At 34.9% G+C, this 21,913-nt stretch overlaps 1 protein-coding gene across 1 annotated transcript in view; it reads right to left on the reverse strand.

Annotated features, from left to right (window-relative positions):
* Positions 1 to 21,913, reverse strand: part of PCLO (piccolo presynaptic cytomatrix protein) — a 427,248-nt gene that overhangs the window by 18,703 nt on the left and 386,632 nt on the right. The window contains exon 22 of the mRNA XM_049893053.1: positions 17,024 to 17,097. Within this exon, the coding sequence (XP_049749010.1) occupies positions 17,024 to 17,097 (74 nt within the window). The remainder of the gene's footprint in view (positions 1 to 17,023; positions 17,098 to 21,913) is intronic.

The following is a 21,913-nucleotide window of genomic DNA, read 5'->3' on the forward strand; positions in this document are numbered from 1 at the left end:
CTTTGCCCATTTTTTAATTGGGCTATTTTTCTTTTTGTAGTTGAGTTTTTGCAGTATTATGTAGATTTTAGAGTTCAGGCGCTGATCGGAAATATAAATAAAACCTTTTTCCCAGTACCTGTAGGTGGTCTTTTTAGTCTTTTGGTATAGTCTTTGGATGAGCATAGGTGTTTGATTTGTTAGGAGCTCCCAATTATCTGGGTTTTTTCCTGGATTTTTAGTAATGTTTTGTATACTGTTTATGCCAGGTATTCCAGCTCCTAGCATTGTCCCTATTTTTTCTTCCATGATCCTTATCGTTTTAGATTTTATATTTAGGTCTTTGATCCATTCCGAGTTTGTTTTTGTGCATGGTGTGACATATGGGTCTTGTTTCATTTTTTTTGGAGATGGATATCCAGTTATGCCAGCACCATTTGTTAAAACGACTGCCTTTTCCTTAATTAACTGACTTTGGGCCTTTGTCAAATATCAGCTGCTCAGATGTGGATGGATTTATTTCTGGATTCTCAATTCTGTTCCATTGGTTTATGTATCTGTTGTTGTACCAGTACCAGGCTGGTTTGACTACTGTGGCGGTATAACAGCTTCTAAAATCAGCTAGAGTGAGGCTTCCCACTTTGTTCTTCTTTTTCAGGAATGCTTTACTTATCCAGGGCCTCTTTCCCTTCCGTATGAAGTTGGTGATTTGTTTCTCCAAATCATTAAAAAATGTCATTGGAATTTGGATCGGAAGTGCATTGTATCTATAGATGGCTTTTGGTAGAATAGACATTTTTATAATGATCAGTCTTCCTATCCAAGAGCAAGGTATGTTTTTCCACGTATGTAGGTCTCTTTTGGTTTCTGGCAGTAGTGTCTTGTAGCTTTCTTTGTAGAGGTCTTTTATGTCTCTGGTAAGATTTATTCCTAAGTATTTTATCTTCTTGGGGACTACTGTAAATGGTAGTGATTCGGTGATTTCCTCCTCGATGTTCTTTTTGTTGTTGTAGAGGAATCCAACTGATTTTTGTATGTTTATCTTATATCCTGATAACTCTGCTGAACTCTTCTACTAGTTTCAGTAGTTTTCTTGAGGATTTCTTAAGGCTTTCTGTGTGTAAGATCATGTCATCTGCAAATAGAGATACTTTTATTTATTCCTTACCAATGTGGATGCCCTTTATTTCTTTATCTAGCCTAATTGCTCTGGCTAGGACCTCCACACAATGTTGAATAAGAGTGGTGATAAAGGGCATCCTTGTCTGGTTCCCATTCTCAAGGGGAATGCTTTCAGATTCTCTCCATTTAGGATGATATTGGCTGTAGGCTTCGTATACCAAAAAAAAACCAAACCCAGTGCCGTCGAGTCGATTCCAACTCATAGCAACCCTGTAAATGCCCTTTATTATGTTGAGGAATTTTTCTTTTATTCCTATTTTGCTGAAAGTTTTTATCATGAATGGGTGCTGAACTTTGCCAAATGCCTTTTCTGCATCAATTGATAAAATCATGTGGTTGTTGTCTTTTGTTTTATTTATATGATGGATAACATTAATTGTTTTTCTAATGTTGAACCATTCCTGGATACCTGGTATGAATCCCAATTGGTCATGTGAATTATTTCTTGATATGGCGTTGAGTTCTATTGGCTAGAATTTTGTTGAGGATTTTTGCATCTAAGTTCATGAGGGATATAGGCCAGTGATTTTTTTTTTTTTTTTGTAGTGTCTTTACCTGGTTTTGGTATCAGGGATATGATGGCTTCATAGAATGAGTTTGGGAGTATTCTGTCCTTTTCTATGCTCTGAAATACCTTTAATAGTAGCGGTGTTAATGCTTCTCTGAAAGTTTAGTAGAACTCTGCAATGAAGCCACCAGGGCCAGGGCTTTTTTTTCTTGGGAGTTTTTTGATTACCTTTTCAATCTCTTCTTTTGTTATAGGTCTATTTAGTTGTTCTACCTCTATTTGTGTTAGTTTAGGTAAGTAGTGTGTTTCTAGGAATTCATCCATTTCTTCTAGGTTTTCAAATTTGTTAGAGTACAATTCTTTGTAGTAATCTGATATGATTCTTTTATTTTCAGTTGGGTCTGTTGTAATATTGCCCCTCTCATTTCTTATTTGAGTTATTTGCTTCCTATCCTCTTTTTCTTTTGTCAGTCTGGCCAGTGGTTTATCAATTTTGTGGGTTTTTTCAAAGAAATAGTTTTTGGTCTTGTTAACTCTTTCAATTGTTTTTCTGTTCTCTATTTCATTTAATTCTGCTCTAATTTTTATTACTTGCTTTCTTCTGGTGCCTGAGGGTTTCTTTTTTTGCTCTCTTTCTACTTGTTCAAGTTGTAGGGATAGTTCCTTGATTTTGGCCCTTTCTTCTTTTTGGATGTGTGCATTTATTGATATAAATTGGCCTCTGAGCACTGCTTTCGCTGTGTCTCAAAGGTTCTGATAGGAAGTGTTTTCATTCTCATTGGAGTCTCTGAATTTTTCTATTCCATCCTTAATGTCTTCTGTAATCCAGTCTTTTTTTGAGCAGGGTACTGTTCAGTTTCCAAGTGTATGATTTGTTTTCCCTGGTTTTTCTGTTATTGATTTCTACTTTTATGGCCTTATGGTCAGAGAAGATGCTTTGTAATATTTCAATGTTTTTGCTTCTCATAATATGTGGTCTATTCTAGAGAATGTTCCACGTGTACTAGAAAAGAGAATATACTTTGCAGCTGTTGGGTGGGGTGTTCTGCATGTGCGTATGAGGTCGAGTTGATTGATTGTGGAATTTAGATCTTCTGCGTCTTTATTGAGCTTCTTACTGGATGTCCTGTCCTTCACCAAAAGTGGTGTGTTGCAATCTCCTACTATAATTGTGGAACTGTCTATCTCAATTTTAAATGCTGTTAGAGTTTGTTTTAAGTATCTTGCAGCCCTGTCACTGGGGTCACAAATATTTAATATGGTTATATCCTCTTGGTATTTTGTCCCTTTAATCATTATATAGTGTCCTTCCTTATCCTTTGTGGTGGATTTAACTTTAAAGTCTATTTTGTCAGAAATTACTATTGCCACTCTTTTCTTTTTTGATTGTTGTTTGATTGATATATTTTTTTCCATCCTTTGAGTTTTATTTTGTTTGTGGCTCTAAGTCTAAGGTGTGTCTCTTGTAGGCAGTATATAGCTAGATCATGTTTTTTTAATCCATTCTGCCACTCTCTGTCTCTTTATTGGTGCATTTAGTCCATTTACATTCAGCATAATTATGGATAGGTATGAGTTTAGTGCTGTCATTTTGATGCCTTGTTTTGTGTGTTGTGGACAGTTTCATTTTTCCACCACTTTTTTGTGCCGAGAAGTTTTTCTTTATAAATTGTGTGTTCCTTTTTTTACTGCAGTTGACTTTGTTTTTGCTGAATCTTTATGTTTGTCTTGGTTTTCATTTTAAAGTTTGGGATTGTTAGTCTTCTTAGTGGTTACCTTAATTTTACCCCTATTTTTCTAAGTATAAACCTAATTTGTATCTCCCTATATCGCCTTGATTATCGCCTTGATTTCCTCTCCATTTGGAAGATCTATGCCTACTTTATTTTTTCTTAGTCCCTCTTTATTGATTATTGTCATCTTTTACATAATGACATCATTGATTTCCTGTTTTGAGCATTTTTTTAATCTTACTTTATTTTCCTGATTTCCCAATCTAAGTTGATATCTGGATGCTCTGCTCTGTGTCCTGGTGTCGTGTTGATATCTGATATTACTGATTTCCTAACCAGAGAATTCCCTTTAGTATGTCTTGTAGTTTTGGTTTGGTTTTTGCTAATTCCCTAAGCTTGCGTTTATCTGTAAATGACTTAACTTCACCTTCATATTTGAGGGACAGTTTTGCTGGATATATGATTCTTGGCTGGTAATTTTTCTCCTTCAGTGCTCTATATATGTCATCCGATTGCCTTCTTGCTTGTATGGTTTCTGCCGAGTAGTCTGAAATTATTCTTATTGATTCTCCTTTGTAGGTGACTTTTTGCTTATCCCTGGCTGCTCTTCAAATTTTCTCTTTATCTTTGGTTTTGGCAAGTTTGATGATAATATGTCTTGGTGATTTTCTTTTGTGATCTACATTGTATGGCGTTTGATGAGCATAGATGTCCTTTCATCTTTCACGATGTCAGGGAAGTTTTCTGCCAACATATCTTCAACAATTCTCTCTGTATTTTCTATTATCCCTCCCTGTTCTGGTATTCCAATCACTTGCAACTTATTCTTCTTGATAGAGTTCTACATGATTCTTAGGGTTTCTTCATTTTTTTTAATTCTTTTATCTGATTTTTCTTCAAATATATTGATGCCAATTATCCTCCATCTCCCCAATTCTGCATTCCAGTCCCTCAATTCTGTTCCTCTGACTTCCTGTTGAGTTGTCTAGTTCTCTAATTTTATTGTTGATCTTTTGAATTTCTGAATGCTGTCTCTCTATGAATTCTTGCAGCTTATTAAATTTTTCATTATGTTCTTGAACAATCTTTTTAATTTCTTCAACTGCTTTACCTGTGTGTTCCTTAACTTTTTCTATACGTTGCCTGATCACGTTCCTGATGTCATTCCCAGTGTCTTGAAGCATTCTGTATATTAATCTTTTGTATTCTACATCTGGCAATTCAAGGACTACATCTTCATCCAGGAGAGTCCTTGATTCCCTGTTTTGGGAGTTTGTTGAAGCAATCATGGTCTGCTTCTTTAGGTGATTTGATAGTGACTGCTGTCTCTGAGCCATCTATAAGTTATGTAATAATTTATTTTATGTTTACTCACTGTGCCCTATCTTCTTGCTTTGTTTTGTTTCAATATACCCGTGTCGGCTACTAGAGTGCGCTATCTTGATTATTGGAGCCTTTGAAGCACTAATGTCCTGATACCAGATGGTTATAGTTTTTACCAGGTATATAATTTGTCCTAAACCCCACAGCCAGACTAGCAGCCGTCACAGCAGGGCTTCAAGTTGCTGGTGGCTCTTCACTTGCCTTTTTTCACTGAAGCAGCTGCTTCCTAAATGCCACAGCCACCCCTATTGTAGACACACCACAGGGTCAAGGGTACTCCACTTTGCTTGCCTTCTTTTGCTGAATCTGCCATGTCTCAGGAAACTACCATCAGCCCTGCTGCATTCACACTAAAGAAAGGCGCCAAGGACTTGGAGCTGAGGTGCTGTGGGGGCTAAGAAACTCATCGCTGCTTCTGAGCTGTTTTTTGCTCCCCTGTCACTCAGATCGAGTCCTTAGTTCTGTGTTTGAGGCTCAGGGCTTACAGATTGTCATATAGGTAATTGATTTAGTTGTTTTTTGGGGTCTTTGTTGCAAGAGGGATCAGCAGAAGCTTCTGACTAGTTAGCCATCTTGGCCCTGCCTCCAATAGTTGTGGAACTTTTTTTACATTAAGATAAAATATTTTAAAAAACACAACTGATTTCAGAAATTTGTCACAGCCTACTGTTATTTTTTTCCACGTCAGCTAGGACTCTTAAAGTTTTTGTATTGTAAGAAGTTATCATACTTATTTACCTGTTTCAAAAACCCTGCTGTTTATATTTCCCCTTTCCTTTTGTATTTAGTAGGGAATTTTCTAGCATCTTTGCAAAGATTTTCTTTTGTTTTTGTTTTTGCACCAGCCCTGATGGCTCCATTCATATTCATAGTATTCCATGGACCAAGTAACAAAGACTTCAATGATACAAACTAAGAAATCCTGCCAGGCATCTCTCTAACCCGTATTTCTCAATCTCTGAGTCATTTCAGCTCACCGTTTGTCAGAGGAGACAGAGCTTAAACAGATCATTACAGTCAAAGTGGCTGGTGTAATAATGGAGGCACTGATGGAATCAACAGAAAACTCCCCGAACGCAGTCAGGCGGGGTGGACCTTATGGATAGCTTTTTGAAAGAGGTAAGTTGACAAGTGAGCCTCAAAGGATAAATAGATGTTTTCCAGGATTAAAAGTTTTGGGAAGGATGATCACTTTAAGTGAAGAAAACAACCTGAGCAATGTAGGAAGAGGGAAAACTGCAGAGCCTGCATGGAAAAGTACAAGCAAGTTTGATATAACCAGAGAGCAATGTAGGGAAAAGGACCTGTTGGGAGATAAAATGGAGGAGTAGGAAACAGAACCTGTTGTGTTAAAACCCTGCTGTGGTCATGGGGCTGAGGGGGGTCCGTTGCCATTTTTTATGCTAGACAGTGTCAAAGTCAGATTAGAGAGTGGCTATGTAAAAGTGTTTGGCTGTGAACCAAAAGGTCGGAGGTTTGAACCCAACAGAGGCTCTGTGGGAGAAAAGACTTGACCACCTGCTCCATAAACTACAGCCTGGAAAACCCTACAGGGCAGTTCCACTTTGTCATATAGGGTCACTATGAGTCTGAATTGACTCAAAGCACACAACAACAAACATGGAGAAGATAGATTTAAGGTAACGGTACTGTAGGTTAAGAGAACAGTTAGGAGACTAAGCAGTTCTCCAAATGAGATAAGATGAAAACCTAAACTTGGGCAGTGGTACTTGGGAGGAGAAGAGGGAAAGGATTCAAGAAATGTTTAAGAGGTAAAATCTGCAAGGAAAGGATTTGGCAGTTGGTCAACTGTGGAAATGAAGGAATGACTAGAAGAATTTACAGGTTTGCTATCATCTAGCAAAAAAAAAAAAAAGAAAATGACTAAAATCTGATACATATTTCCTGCCAGTCAATTTGCATGTTTAAAGTTTTCAATTTTCTTAAAGTTTTATTTTGGAATCAGTAACGAATTATTTCTAATAATAGATTAAGAAATTATATTTCTTTAAACAACATAAAATGAAGCATTTCCATGATAACATGTTGACCTCCAAAGATTGAATTCTAGGTAATATTTTGGCAAAAAAGTAACTACTCACTCATTAATTAATAACGATATAACTTTTAAAAGCAAGTTATTAAATACCACAATCATTTCATCCTATTCTTTTAATTTATAACACAATAATTTTCAAGAATATGTTAGTGTGAACATTTTATGTAAAATACATCTAAACATTTTATTAAGAAATACATTTTTACATAAGAAAACAGACACTTCAAACTAGTTATATTAAGGAGTATAAAATGTTAAACCAAATTCTAGGAAAACTTCAACCTGAGACACTAATCTGTGTTTCCAAAGTCATAAGAAAAACACATCCTGAAAATAGGTCATATTCCACAGCTCTAAAACATCCATAAACAAATGAGGAACAGCTCATATTAATTTTATTTAGCCAACCTCACTGCTAATTTAAAAATGTAAACTATAAATTGGCTGAGAAATCTCACAGCAGTTTCAAAAGCAAACTGAATTGTGCAACTTGACCCAAATTTGGACCCAGCCGATTTGTCATTAATTAAAAGGAAATGAACCCAAACTATCAGACTATCAGAAGTAAGAAACACATGAAGGAAAGCTATCTATCTCGAAAATAAATTGTTCAGAATGGGTTCATGTTTTCTTGTCCTTTTGCAGTAACTGAAGTCATCTCCAACTATCCTTTCCCCTGATTAAAGTAGTTAGATGGAAACAGAGTGTTCTCCTTTTTAACTCAAAACAGAATCCTTGAATCTGAAATGGACTTGGGCATTGAACATTAAAGGATTACTTATTGATTTAAAACCTTCGAACCATAAGCCCGTTTCTCTGGATTAGTGAAACCTTAGTAAAAGAAAACAAACGCAACAAACAAACAAACAAACAAACAAAAAAGAACTCAGATAACTGTCTTAAGTTAGATGGAGGATTTACTTATCTGTAAGTAAGATGGAGTATTTTTGATCTATTTCATCTCTTCTGGTTCATTAAAGAAATGCCTTAATGTTTCCAGAAAATTTTCTAAAATGCACATACCAATATTTAAACCTCATGAAACAGAATTGTAACTTCTTTATTTAATTTTTTGTTAAATATTTTATGGTAACATTCTGAATTTCTGAGGTCTTTGTATAATACCATAAAAACAAAACAAAAGCAACCAATTGCCATATAGTTGATTCTGATTCATGGCGACCCTATGTGTGCAGAGTAGAATGCTCCAGAGGGTTTTCAAGGCTGCGACCTTCTGGAAGCAGATAGTCAGGTCTGTCTTCCCAGGACCCTCTGGATGGGTTCAAATGGCCAACCTTGCAGTAATAGTTGAGCACTTAAGTGTTTGCATCACCAGGGCTTCTGTATAATACCATACATGTACAAAATTTAAAATATTGACCTAATTCTCCTACTGTCTTCAAGCTACAATCTGAAAGTTTTTATTAAAAAAGTTAGATCACTCATCTGAACTTATCACCCAGTGATTTCCCTCCTTCTCTCCGAGTGCTCTGCACACACACAGTTCAGTATATTGAAGGATCTGATTCATCAAGGTTTCCATATTTAGAGATCAATGTCACCACATATAGACAAAGTTAAGATAGCAAAATTTAGTGCAAACTCCATTTTACTCTTTTAATTCATCTTTAAAATGTCCTCTCACATGCATACTGGGTGGCTTCTTAAAGCGGAGCCATTTCTTTCTTTTAAATTCTGTGGAAGCGTAAGTTTGCATTTCATCATTTCCCCAAAGTTCTCATGAATTTATTGCTTTTACATTGTCCTTTGTGGTTAACTCTTTTTCCAAGGTTTTTCTTTTCAAATCACTCTCCTGTTTATTCATCATTTACATGATAACCATCATTACATCATTTCATCTCTAAGATGTTAGTGCCCAAAGATGTTGCACTTTTATTTTGAAGCTGAATCTTTTTGAAAACAAAGGCAGCCCTAGAAGTCCCTGAGTGTCGCAAATGGTTAAGTGTTCAACTGCTAGGTGAAAGATTGGGGTTTGAGCCCACTCAGAGGTACTTGAGAAGACAAGCCTGGCAATCTGTCCCAAAAGGTCCATAAGGCCTATGGAGCAGCTCTATTTTGCACACATGGGGTCACCATGAGTCAGAATCTACTTGACAGCAACTAACAACAAGAACATTTGTCTTCCTGGATAGCTCTCAGAGCTGTCCGTCCCATTTAAACTCTTCAACGCATACGCCAATTTCTCTGGATTAGTAAAAGATTACCTATTGCTGTCAAGCCAATTCAGACAGAGAGACCCTCTAGGACAGAGCTGAACTGCCCCACAGTGTTTCCAAGGAGTGGCTGGTGGATTCGAACGACTGACCTTTTGGTTGGCAGATGTACCTTTTAACCACTGCACCACCAAGGCTCCAGTAAAAGATTAGTGAATGAAAAGAAATGTAAAAAAACAACCAACAAATGAAAAAACAAAACACTCAGATAACTATCTTAAGTTAGATGGAGCATTTACTTATCTTTAAGTAAAACTGAGTATTTTTGATCAATTCCATCTCTCCTGGTTCATTAAAGAAATGCTCTTATGTTTCTGGAAAACTTTCTAAACTGCACACATCAATATTTAAGTCTCACCAAACATAGAACTGTAACTTCTTTTTAAATTTTATTTAATCATAACTTTATTTTTCTCCTGATGCCATGTTCTGATCCTTCTAATTTCATACTTGGGAGATTGTATTGCTTTCTAACTGGTCCCTGTGACTGCAAATGGGATCCCCTATAACCCATCCTTCACAGCACCACATCTGATCATGTAATTTTTCTAATTAAAATCCATCTATAGCTTCCTATTGCCTACCAACAGCAGAATCCAAATTTCTAACGGCAACATCTGCTAATTTAAAAATTGTATGACCTGTGACTACCTTTCAAGCCTTATCTCCTACTTTTCCCTCCAGCACAGAACTATGCCACAATTACAGAGTGCCTGCAGGTTTTCCAATAAGCCATGTTCTCTCATGTCCCTAAGGTTTTGAAAATGAGATCTCCCCTTTCTGGAAATCTCACCAGCCCTCCTCCAGATAGGCCATTTATTACTAGAATTTGAAGAAATATCTAAAAAAAAAAAGTCTTTCCTTTCAGGAATCCTTTCCTAATCCAATCTAAAGCAGAGTGCCTTAACATTCAATGTAAATCACCTCTCTCAGAACTCTTATTCCAGTGTTTGCAATTGTTTATTAACATGTCTGTCTGTCCCTCTAGACCCTATGGTTCTTTCTGGTAAAGACTCGTCTTTAACCATCTTTTGTAGATCTAGCTGTGCCTTGCAAAAAAAACAAAAAAAGAAGCACAATCAATATAAATGCAGTCATTATATTTTTTAAGTAAACGGTGTGTGCAGTTTTTAACTGAAATAATATCCTCTCCCTGAGTTCAGTTTTCAGGTGGTAAACTGTAAAAAAATTGCCATTGGCATATGGAACTAACACCATTTTTCAAGATGTTTGAGTGTGCAGGGCATCTTAAAAAAAAAAAAAAAAACATTTAAAACTCTATCTCAAAATTTTTGTATAAATATTCCTATAATTTTACAATTGTATTGCTATACTTGGTTTAGCCTTTAGCCTTTTTGAGTCTTGAAAAATATTTGTTGTTGTTGTGTGCCTTCAAGTTGATTTTGACATGTAGTTATGAAGTGGGAACTTTTTGAAAAAGGTGATCATTTATTAGAATGAATATATATGTGAGTATGTATATGCACATACATGGAGCCCTGGTGGTACAATCGTTAATCTCTCAGCTGCCAACCAAAAGGTCAGTGGTTTGAACCCAGTAGTGGCTCTGTACGAGAAAAGATCTGGCGATTTGCTCCCATAAAGATTACGGCCTAGGAAACTCTATGGGGCAGCTCTACTCTGTCCTGTATGGTTGCTTTGATTTGGAATTGACTTCACAGCACACAACAACATATATATATTTCAGTAATGCTTTTAAAATTGTTATCCAATAGCAATAATGTCATAATAAAAAATGTAAGGTAAAGTCCTACTACAGCTACTTAGTATTCCATAACACCAAGGCAATGTAAAATAGAGAAATCACAATGATATGTTATTTTGAGGAAAACCAAGCATCTGCTGTGGATGATAGCAGTCTAAAATTGCATCTGCTTGGTACAGAACAATACTCTAATGTAAAAAATGAGTTGAGTAGATAGCGATTCATTTTGAAATAAATAATAATGCTTTGTTTTTCCCCACAGTTTTTATTGGAGCTAAGTAAATAACAGAATATATCCATTGTTTAGAGACTAGCAGTCAAACACTAAACAAGAAATGTACACTTTCTTTTGCATATGTTATCGCATGTCCGAGTTACTTTCTTATCTGTAAATTTGTTCCCTGAGGGAAAGTGTTATTGGATGTGAAATAAGCTGGTCTTTTTTTCGCCATTTTTTTTTTAACTTAAATATATATATATATAAACCTCTAAATATAAAGTTATATAAATTCCAGAATGACTTTCTGGATAAGTAAGAATATGTTTCAATAAGAGGACATAACTAAAAATCTAAATGGTGGAAAAATAAATTGTCTTCAGTGGAGTTTGGCATTTACCAAAATTCTGGAACTATTCTCATGCTTCGCATTTATAAATTTTAAGTTTTGAGGGAAGTGTTAAAAAAAAAAAGCATTAAACTGACAGTTTGAATCCCATCAGCCTTTTTAAAGAGAGTTTGCATTTTACTGTTATCGGTTAAAGTCAGGCTTCTTAAATATGAAAAAGCTCTCTCTGTATAATATTGGTGCAATCACATCTTTAATGAATACATTAGATTGAGAATTTAATTGCAATAACTACTACTGAGGAGTAAAGGCTTAACTTTTAAGACAGTTGATATTCCTAATTATTTAGGAGGCTACTCAGAAGTTGAAGAGTCTGATGGTGCAACAGTTATGTGCTTGGGTTCTAACCAGAAGGTCCATGGTTGGAACCCACCACCGGCTCACACGGAGAAAAGACCTAGTGATCTGCTCCCTTAAAGACTACAGTCTAGGAAACCTCATGAGGCAGTTCTATGCTGTCATATAGGATTGCTATAAGTCAGAATTGACTTACGGCACACAACAGTAGGAAGTTATTTATTTACTGAAAATAATAGCAAAATTTTTTGGTTACTTGTTAATACGGTTTGATCACCATCCCTAAATTCAGATTTTCTAGTATATCAAAAGGTTTTTTCATTTTATATTTTATGATTTCTTTATTGAAAACCAATTTGCCCATATCCCACCCCTTCATTTTCCCCAAACCCTCAGTAACATTGCCAAGAAAAATCTACTGTCAACTATTCTTATCTGTTTCTTTGGTTCTTTATATTCATGTTTCTCAAAATAATTTTGTATTGCCTTTATAATTTTTTGAATTTTTTATTTTGGTAGATGAAAATTTAGAGTTCCTCATCTGGCAATAGAGTTATATTGCAATTTTGCTTAAAATAATATTTGGTATTTATATTAATTTGACTATGTAAATATTGTTCACTCCTAAGACAATTTGGGTTCATTTCAGAGTTTCTTTACTTAAAAACTTTATTTTTGTTTTTTTCTGCACAGAAGCTAACAAGAACAATAAGAAAAATAAGATAGTGAGATACCAGTTAAAATGAGATTGTTGTGGCAATTATAATGAGATTTTCATTATTTCTATGTAAATTGATATGCTTAAAAAAAAAAAAAAGAACCAACCAAACAAAAACCATTTCCACTATAACATTAAATCAAATCTTGCTTTCTGCCCCTGCCCCCGACTTCCCTAGGTTATCATTAATAGTGATGTGCTTTTACACACTCAAATATTTGAAAATATTTGAGAGTAGAACTTAGCACATTTCTACAATAATGGAGGTTTAATTGTTTGGGCCCATTGAGAATGAAAATTGATTGATTAAATTCAGGCTACCAAAGATACTTAAGAAAATAAGTGATTTATTAGGATGATTTGTTCTTTAAATATACCGACAGCTAAGCAAATTAAACCTCACAGAGAGTCATGAATCTAATGCCTGCTATAGTCTGTGAATACCTGGCTTAGGAGAAGAATGGGAGCAAGTCAGTCACTATATGTAACATATATGGATGCCCACTGGCAAAGAATAACACTATTAAATGTACCTCACTAATAAAAAAAAAAAATGTAAGAAAAGGCTAAATAGCCTAACTTGATGGTGTCATTAGAAGTTTTTCTGTATGATTGGAGAGCCTAATTTGTTTGAATTAATCTTTTAAAAAAGTAGTCTTGTATAGCTCTCCTAACAAGTACATGATATTTTACCAATCCTGAATAATTTTATTCCATTAAAATCTAAAATGTCTCTCCCTCATACCCATTTCTAATTTAATAATAGCTACTATTTAAAAAGTGTTAAACATGTGCCAAATACAGTAGTTATTTGTACTTTACACTGTGCATTTATTTAAATTGGGGAAATTTAATCACTGATTGGCAGACATAGTTCAGAAAAGTATTACTATATTCTACTAAAATTTAGGTGAGAAGCACAGAAGCTTTGATTGGATCTTAATTCTGACCCATCGAGTTTATCTCATGCTGGGATTAAAATTTATGAGTCACCTCTATAAAGATGAAAAGTTATTACAGAAAATGATCAAGTGGAAAATAGATTTTTTCTTACCAGAAGCCAAAATAAATAGACTTGCTCAATAAATAGAACAAAGTCATGGTTATTTAACATTAAAAAAAATCTCAACAACATGTTCAATACGACTTAGCAACCTTATAAAACATAACATTGTGTATCCTGCACACTGCAGTGACAAAATAAGAATAAAAATTTTATGAGAACAAGAAGCACAAAGGTCATTACTTAAAAAATCTGTGATAGACTTTTGATTTAAAGTATGCTGTTTGTCCTAGAGCACATCTTTGTAGATCAATTTTCCTTAGAGTGGACCAAGGAATTCATAAAACAAAGTGCTTAAATGAATGCCATGAAAGACTCAAGATGAAGTGGGATACTGTAAGTAGACAAAATTTCAAGAAAAATATGCTTATCTATGGAGACACTTTTCATGGTGCCCTAGGGAAGAATTGAAAAGAGGAAAAATCCAATCAGGAACTACATGTTTTGTCCAAAAAAAAAAATTGAATTGGCCCTGGTTTATTTATTTTTTTTTGTTTTTCCCATAGAATTGGCCATTTATATTAACTGACAACAAAGGAAGTGAAGGCAATTCTTTAGATCTTACAAATTAAACAAAATAGAAATCACAAATATATCTTAAGTACAACACAAAGTTGAGTCCATATTTTCATGGGGTCAAAACAAAATATTGTACTTTAAATTGATTTCTTTTATCTGACTAGAACAAATAAATTCCAGTAAAATTTAATGATTTTCTCCCTAGACCCTGAGTATCTATGTTTCCTAATCTAAAATTTTCCCTAAAAGTTTAATATTCTATAATTTTCTTTCACATATCATTAGCCATCTCTTACACATCCCTTATGGAATTATTTATGCCCAATATCCTATAGTTACATGAATTATAAATTTGGTTATTGTCAAAATGTCAGTAAAAATTCAGTCAAAAACAACTTGTTCAAAACATTGCTGCCAAAAGGCACATGAGTATAAATGATTCACATTACTTTGCATATTCCATCTTGTTCCCATCCTCAGCCCCCGCCTCTCTGCTCAACAACTAATCTGAGATCAACTGTTAATCAGGGTCAGTGTACTAAAGTATAAACACATTGACTCATAAATTTAAATGAAAACATAAAGGAACCAACGATTGGCTCCTACTTGGAAAACAAGCATGTTTTATATGGGACTGATATGAAAGAAAAAAGCAGTAATAGAATGAACAAATTGCTACTTATTGACAGCTGTTAACATTTGTGCTAAAAATTATTTTATTTGTAAATTTTAGGATTCAAAACAAACAAACAAAACAACCAAACTCCTTGCCATTGAGTTGATTCCAACTCAAGGGACCCTATAAGACAGAGCAGAACTGCCCCATAGGGATTCCAAGGAGCACCTGGTGAATTCGAACAGCCAGCATTTTGGTTACAAACCAAGCTCTTAACCACTGTGCCACTAAGGAAGGTTAAATGAGGTGCTAAACCTTTGGGAAAAAAAAAAAAAAAAAAAACTAGGCATGAATTACTTCCCCATACACCTGTATTCTAGAATCTTGTGAAAACAATGGTCATTCATCTATGATCATATTGGTTATTTATTCACTTAACAAACATTTTTAAGCAACCCTGTGGGCAAGGCTCTCTTTTAAGTTCTGGGACACCAAGGTAAATAAAGCGTAATTCTGCCTTGTTCAGCCTTATGGAGGAGACAGGCATAGAAATAGATCAATTTAATTCAAAAAGCAATAACAATATATGCAGATTATGATATAAATAGACAGTTTTTGTGAAGGTGTAGAAGAAGGAGGCAAATGGGGAAGAAAGTGAAATAAATTCAGAGCAAGTGTAGTTCTATGCATGTATGGGATCACCAATTAAAACATTGCACTGGTTGTAGGCCATGTGCCCTCAGATTCATTCAACTTTCCCTTGCTCTTCTCTTAGAATAGCTGCCCTCTAGATTTAGTTTCCCAGGCTCCCCTGTTAGCTGGCTTCCAGCTGACTTTGCTCAAGCACTGGTGTCAAAGTTGAGAATGGGAAAAAGGAACTGGGATATTTCTTGCATCTTTGTGTATGTCGGGATATATTTCTGGTATTTGCTGTGTCTCTTCATTGTCTTCCTCTCCCAGCAAAAGAGGTTGGCACTGGTCTCAGCTGCCATTGGCCTCCAATTTACAAGATCTTCCTCTGGTGTCTTCCCCCTGCTGCCTCACTGTCCCCTGCTTGGTTTCTCATTTTCTTGGGTGTAGTATCAATTTCCGGCCTTAAATTTCTTCTATATTAAATATTCAGAATGGTTTCTATTTTCCTGATTGGGTACAGATATCTGGCAGATGCTAATTATCTAAGTGTGAATTTCAGGGTCTTTGGGCTGCAAATTTGGGACTTGTCAAAATATAGTGAGAGTTGATGAGATTATCCAGGGAGACAGTATGTAAAAGGGTTGATGGACTGAGGATGGAACCCTAGGGATCAGGGCAACAGGCAGACGAAGCATAACCTTTGAATGAGCCCAAAGTAAAACAGAGAATTTTGAGGAGCACCAGGAAAACTGTGATATCCATTTAAGTCCACAAAGAATCTTAAAGATTGCTTAGACAAAGCATTTGTCAGGTGAGGTTTCAGAAGAAAGAAAGATCAGGTCACATATGTAAGAAGACCAGATTTGAAAGCCATTTCCCCATGTAGCATCCTTGTGATACTATGCCCATAACCGTTCTTTTTAATATTATGGGATTTGACTTGATTTCCATGAGTTCAAGTCACTTGCTCTGACCTTGTGTGATGTTTGCATTTTCTTTACCTTTTATGTAAAACCACTACATCAGAGGTAATCGTAAGAATTAACTAGCTAGTACAGGAAGAATGTTTAGATAGTGTTAAGTACTTAGAATAGTTAAAATTCTTAAGAGATTGGTACAATTCATGAAGGTCTTACCAGACTTTTATCATGATATTATAAAAGATAAACTAGTCATTGTGAATCTTGGAGATAATCTTATGTGTTCGCTGAAGCTAAGGGATTTTTTCTTTTTTTCAAATACATTTGCAATTTGTTTAATATAGTCAAATTTAATTTCAAATTTGGTTTTTACTTTAGAAATCAGTTTAGATATTAATATCTCTATAAACTCATTTCTACACATTTATTTTCTTCTCGGCTTCATATATTGAAGAATGTCCATTGACTTAAATGAAATTTCAAGATTGGTTTCCTATTTGAATAGTAACAAAAAATTTCACAAAGTTATTTTTTCTTTGAGAAAGTCTTCTGAGTTTCTTTTCTGCCATTCTTCTAATTCTTTCTTTCTCTTTTATAATTTCAGTTCCCCAAAGTACTTAAATTTCTAATATGAATTAGGAAATTGGAAAATTGTTAAATGAAGTTACAAGGTCATTCTCATTTAATAGATAACAATGGCTTACTACCTAGTGCTTTTGCCATTAGTGCTTAGAAATTTGCATTTATGTTAAAAGGACAACAAATCAAACACTTATAGTGTAGCAAGTAGATTCAAGCAGAATCCAGTGCTATAGATTTTAACTTACCTTCAGTGTCTGTTATTCCTGCTCCTACTCCTGGCTGTTTCACAGGCTCTTGCCCATTCTGACCCATCTTTCCTCTGTTTTAAAAGAAAATAAAAGGTTATGTATTCAGGCATGACCACCTGAATACAAATGAGTAAGCCAAGTTCATGAAAAAGCAAAACAACATTATATGTATTCAGACCTGCAATATATTACTCAGATGGCAAATATACACACAACAAATTACATGTTAATTTAAAATGGGAACTTGTTTATTATTCCTACGTAATCCAAACATAATACCTCAAAATTCAATGAATCTTATTTGTTGACTTATTTATCAAAGGTCAGGCCATCATGCAATTTTAAAATTGGAAGTTTATTTTATTTTTCCATTTTTAACTGGAGAAGTGAGAAGGGGTTTTTATACCTTCACACTTTGTGATAATGAGTTTTTATGGGGTCTTTGGTGAAAATGAGAATCTTGAATTAGATAACTTACAATTAACTTACGAATTAATATTGTAACCAACCCAGCCCAAAACCCACTGCCGTGGAGTCGATTCTGACTCACAGTGACCCCGTAGGGTTTTCAAGGCTGTAAATCTTTACTGAAGCAGACTGCCACATCTTCCTCCTGTGGAGCAGTTGGTGGATTTGAACTGCCAACCTTTCAGTTCACAGCTGAGGGCTTTAACCACTGTATCACCAGGCCTCCTTAATATTGTAACACACAAGTTTTTATTTTACTTAGTAACATTCTTTCAGATCTTTTCTTGCGTTTTCAGCTGTGGTTAGCCAAGTGTCTTTTGAAGTCAGACTGCCTTGGCTTCACTTTTGGCTTTGCCATTTCTTGCTATGTGTAATTTAAGGCAAATTTACTTAATCTGGTCAAGACTTTCTTCTTTTATAACATCTCTATTACTATCCATATCTCTATCTGTGTATTAGTGCCAGAGGACAATGTTGTAAGAACTCATGATACTTCGAGCTTTGTGGGCTCAGAACACTGATAATGTAACAGCCAAAGACTGTAGGTCACTTGTTATTCCTTCAGTCAGAGGAAAAGCTACACAGTATACAGAAGATTTGGTAATTGGCTTTATATGCACTTATAGAAGATGTCTAAAAAGATGACATAGAAGCCCTTAAGTGTTAAAAAGAGAGCTTGAATAAGAGAACATCTTGATACTGTACTTTCTAGACAATAATTCTAACATAGCAGGATTTACTAACAACTAATTCTTACTCTCACAAAAAGTAGTTGGTTTTCTGGACCTGCTGATAAAGTAACCATACTTTTTTTTTTCCTAAAGAATCCAATTATATCTTACTCAAAACTGCTCTAAATATCCTATCGTCCTTCTCCACAGAAGCTGCTCAGATAGGTCTGCACATAATAAAAAAGTTACAAATGTAAATTGAGAAGTTATTTTGTTATCTTGAAAGTCATTACACTGTTCCGTTATGACAATTTAGAGCTAAGATTTAAGCACAATTTTTATCAAGTGATTATGTGAGGCATATGAAAACCAAACCAAACCCCTTGCCATCCAGTTGATTCAGACACATAGCATCCCTATAGGATGAGTAGAAATGCCCCATAGAGTTTCCAAGGAGCAGCCGGTGAATTTGAAGTGCTGACCTATTGGTTAGCCAGAGTAGTTCTTAACCACTGCTCCACCAGGGATCTCATGTGAGGGATAAGGCCATGCAAAATGTTAAGAAATTATCTATCTATCCATCCATCTATCTTTCTGTCTATCTATCTATCATCTATCTATCTATCATCTATCTATCTAGTGTGTATACAGTTTTCATCTGAATATATACAGAAAGAGTCTTGTTTAAGCAATACACAAAACTTCAATTTGTGTAATTGCTTTAATGAGAATGCATCATTCCAACTGACAAAATCTTCAAGACAAGTAGTTGACGAGTAACAAATAAACAAAAAACAAATCAACAAACAAAAAAAAAAACAACTCTGTTCTGTCTGAAGAAAAGCTTGATAAGTTAGCAGCAGCCCTGGTGGTGCAAAGGGTTAAGCATTTGGCTGTTAACGGAAAGGTTGGCTGTTCAAACCCACCCAGTGGCTCCGCTGGAGAAAGGCCTGGGGAACTACTTCCTTAAGGATTAAACCCAAGAAAACCCTATGGGCAGTTCTACTCTGTCACATGGTTTCCTGGGTTGGTATGATTCGAAAGCTATTAGACTAAATATACTTGATGACACCCCCCCGCCAAAAAAAAAAAAAAAAAAAACTGGTAGAGCTAGCTAAAAGATACCTTGTTCCTGCATCATGCTCAGTTGAAAGTGAGGGTCTGTTTAGAATTACAAACGTGCCACATGGTGATCCTGGGAGCAATCTAGTAGTTGGGAAAACTGAAAAATTATCATTCTTCTCTATGCCAAACTTTTTTTAAAAAAATGGTTATAATTTTTAGTAACTTTAATAAAATAAGCTTTTTAAAAAAATAATTTTTAGATCTGTTCTTGAGTCCTAGATTTCTTATTTTAGTGGTGATATTCAACTTCAGTCTTTGCTTCTAATAAAAATTGTTGTTGACATTAGGTACATAGCCAAAAGGCATATTTAATGCATTTCTAAGAGTATACAGAAAAGTTTTGCAATATTGTGAAGCCAAGTGAAATACCAAAGAAATGTAACTTTTATGTGGTGTGAAAGGATTCAAATTTTCTTAATTTACAATAAGTAGTCCTCAACGGAGACCATTCTGACTCCAAATTTTGTAATTTATATCTGTTACTCAATAAACAAACATTTATTGAACGTTTTATACTAGCTCAGCCACTAATTGTGTCAAACACAGTGTGGCATTTCAAAGAAATACCAAACACTATTTTATATATATATATATATATATATATATATATATATATATATATATATATATATATATATATATATCCTGAAGCACTTTAGAAACATGAATTTTCTTTCTGCTTACCTGGGGAAAAAAGTATCCTAGACAGTTTTGAGAAGCTTTGTTTTGTAAGACAAATAGGAAAATGGGGAAAAAATTGAAATGTGATATGTACGTAAAAACTACATAACCTACTTTCGTCTCAGACATTCAGATATTGAGGAAATAACAGTTTATTCTTGGAAGTTATAACATTTTAATCACTATTAAATTATATATTTTGAAAAGTACATATAAATTGGAAAGCTATTAAGTTACACGTGCTGCAAAACACTTATAGATTCATGTAACGTTCACAGCTTAGAGAGAGAGCTAATGAATTTGCTGAAATTCTATTCCATCAAGCTGCATCATCAGTGGCTGAGGACTAATACGACTGGCTTCCTTTTGAAAATAATTTCCAACAAAATGTCACAGATTAGATACAAATAACTCCACTGAATCCATAGCCTGACTACATTAAAAAAAAAAAAAAAAAGGACAGGTGATCCAGTAATCATCTGCATAATTTAAGTTAAAAAATGCAAGTAGAAATCTAGAAAATAACTAAACACATTTTTCTCTGTAAAAATTCACTTTCCTCATTATTCGGCTTTTGTAAATTGAGCCATTATCTAAATATGAGAACTATTCTGGAGATCAAAAGGGAGAGTTACAAAAACCTTGACATTAAAACAGGGAGAAATACAAGCGCCACCCCTGAGAAGGCTTCACTTTCCACTGAAGAAAATGGGAAAGACTCATAAAATAGCACTCAAATCAAGGGTTGGCAAACTTTTTCTGCAAAGGGCTAGACAATAAATATGTTATATAATTCTGTTACAACTACTCAGTTCTGCCCTTGTGGCTCAAAAGCATCAATTTGCCAACACATAAATAAATGGGTGTTACTGGGTTCCAAGAAAACGTTATTCATGGGCACTGAAAATTCAATTGCATACAATTTTCTTGTGTCATGAAATAGCATTCTCTTTTGGTTTTGTTTTTAAACCTTTAAAAATTATGTCCATTTTTAATTTGCTGGCCTTAAAAAAACAGGCAGCAGGCTAGATTTGCCCTGGCCTAGATCCTGGGTGCTGGGTGGTGCAATGGAATCTGAGAACTCAGAGGACTAGTTAGTGGAGGGGAGCAGACAAGGTTGGGAAGTTTAGGTTTTGGTGTTGGAACAGACATAACCTACATATTTTATCATAAAAAAAAAATGGATGCCCCTAAATTATGCCACCAAAAAAGAAAAAAAAAAACCCAAACCTGTTGCCGTCAGTAGATTCTGACTCATAGCAGCCCCATAGCACAGAGTAGAGCTGCCCCACAGGGTTTCCAAGGCGCATCTGGTGGATTCAAACTGCTGACTTTTTGGCTAGCAGCTGTAGCTCTAGCCACCGGCGTTTTCCAAATTACGCCACCAGTATGGCTGAATCTATTCCAACACTTTCTAAATGTAATCTGCTTTAGTTTTGTATTAATTTGCAATATGATTTTTCTCCAGGGTTAATGTGTTAGAAAAGGAGCCCTGGTGGTGCAATGGTTAAAGCACTCAGCTGCTAACTGAAAGGTCGCTGGTTGGAACCCACCAGCAGCCCCAAGAAAGAAAAGCTCTAACAATCTGCTCCCATAAATATTTACAGCCTAGGAAACTCCATGAGACAGTTCTGCTCTATCAGGAAGGGTTGCTATGAGTTGGAATCATCTTGATGGCACACAACAACAACAATGTGTTACAAATGAGCTTTTTTTCAAGGAGCATCTACTAAGAGATCAATATACTATTTTTTTCTAGAATATAATGAAATACTTCAATTTTAATTATATAGAAAATTATACTGGAAAAGAACATATGATTATCCTAATGTGTTATCTATTTTAAACATGATATATAGATTCTTTAAATATGTTTATATCTCCTTTGATTAAAAATGAACTAAACTGACTATATTCATCTCAGTTATCAATAAAGTTCCTG

Source organism: Elephas maximus, chromosome 8 (assembly GCF_024166365.1).
Source record: "Elephas maximus indicus isolate mEleMax1 chromosome 8, mEleMax1 primary haplotype, whole genome shotgun sequence".
In the NCBI taxonomy this organism is placed as follows: domain Eukaryota; kingdom Metazoa; phylum Chordata; class Mammalia; order Proboscidea; family Elephantidae; genus Elephas; species Elephas maximus.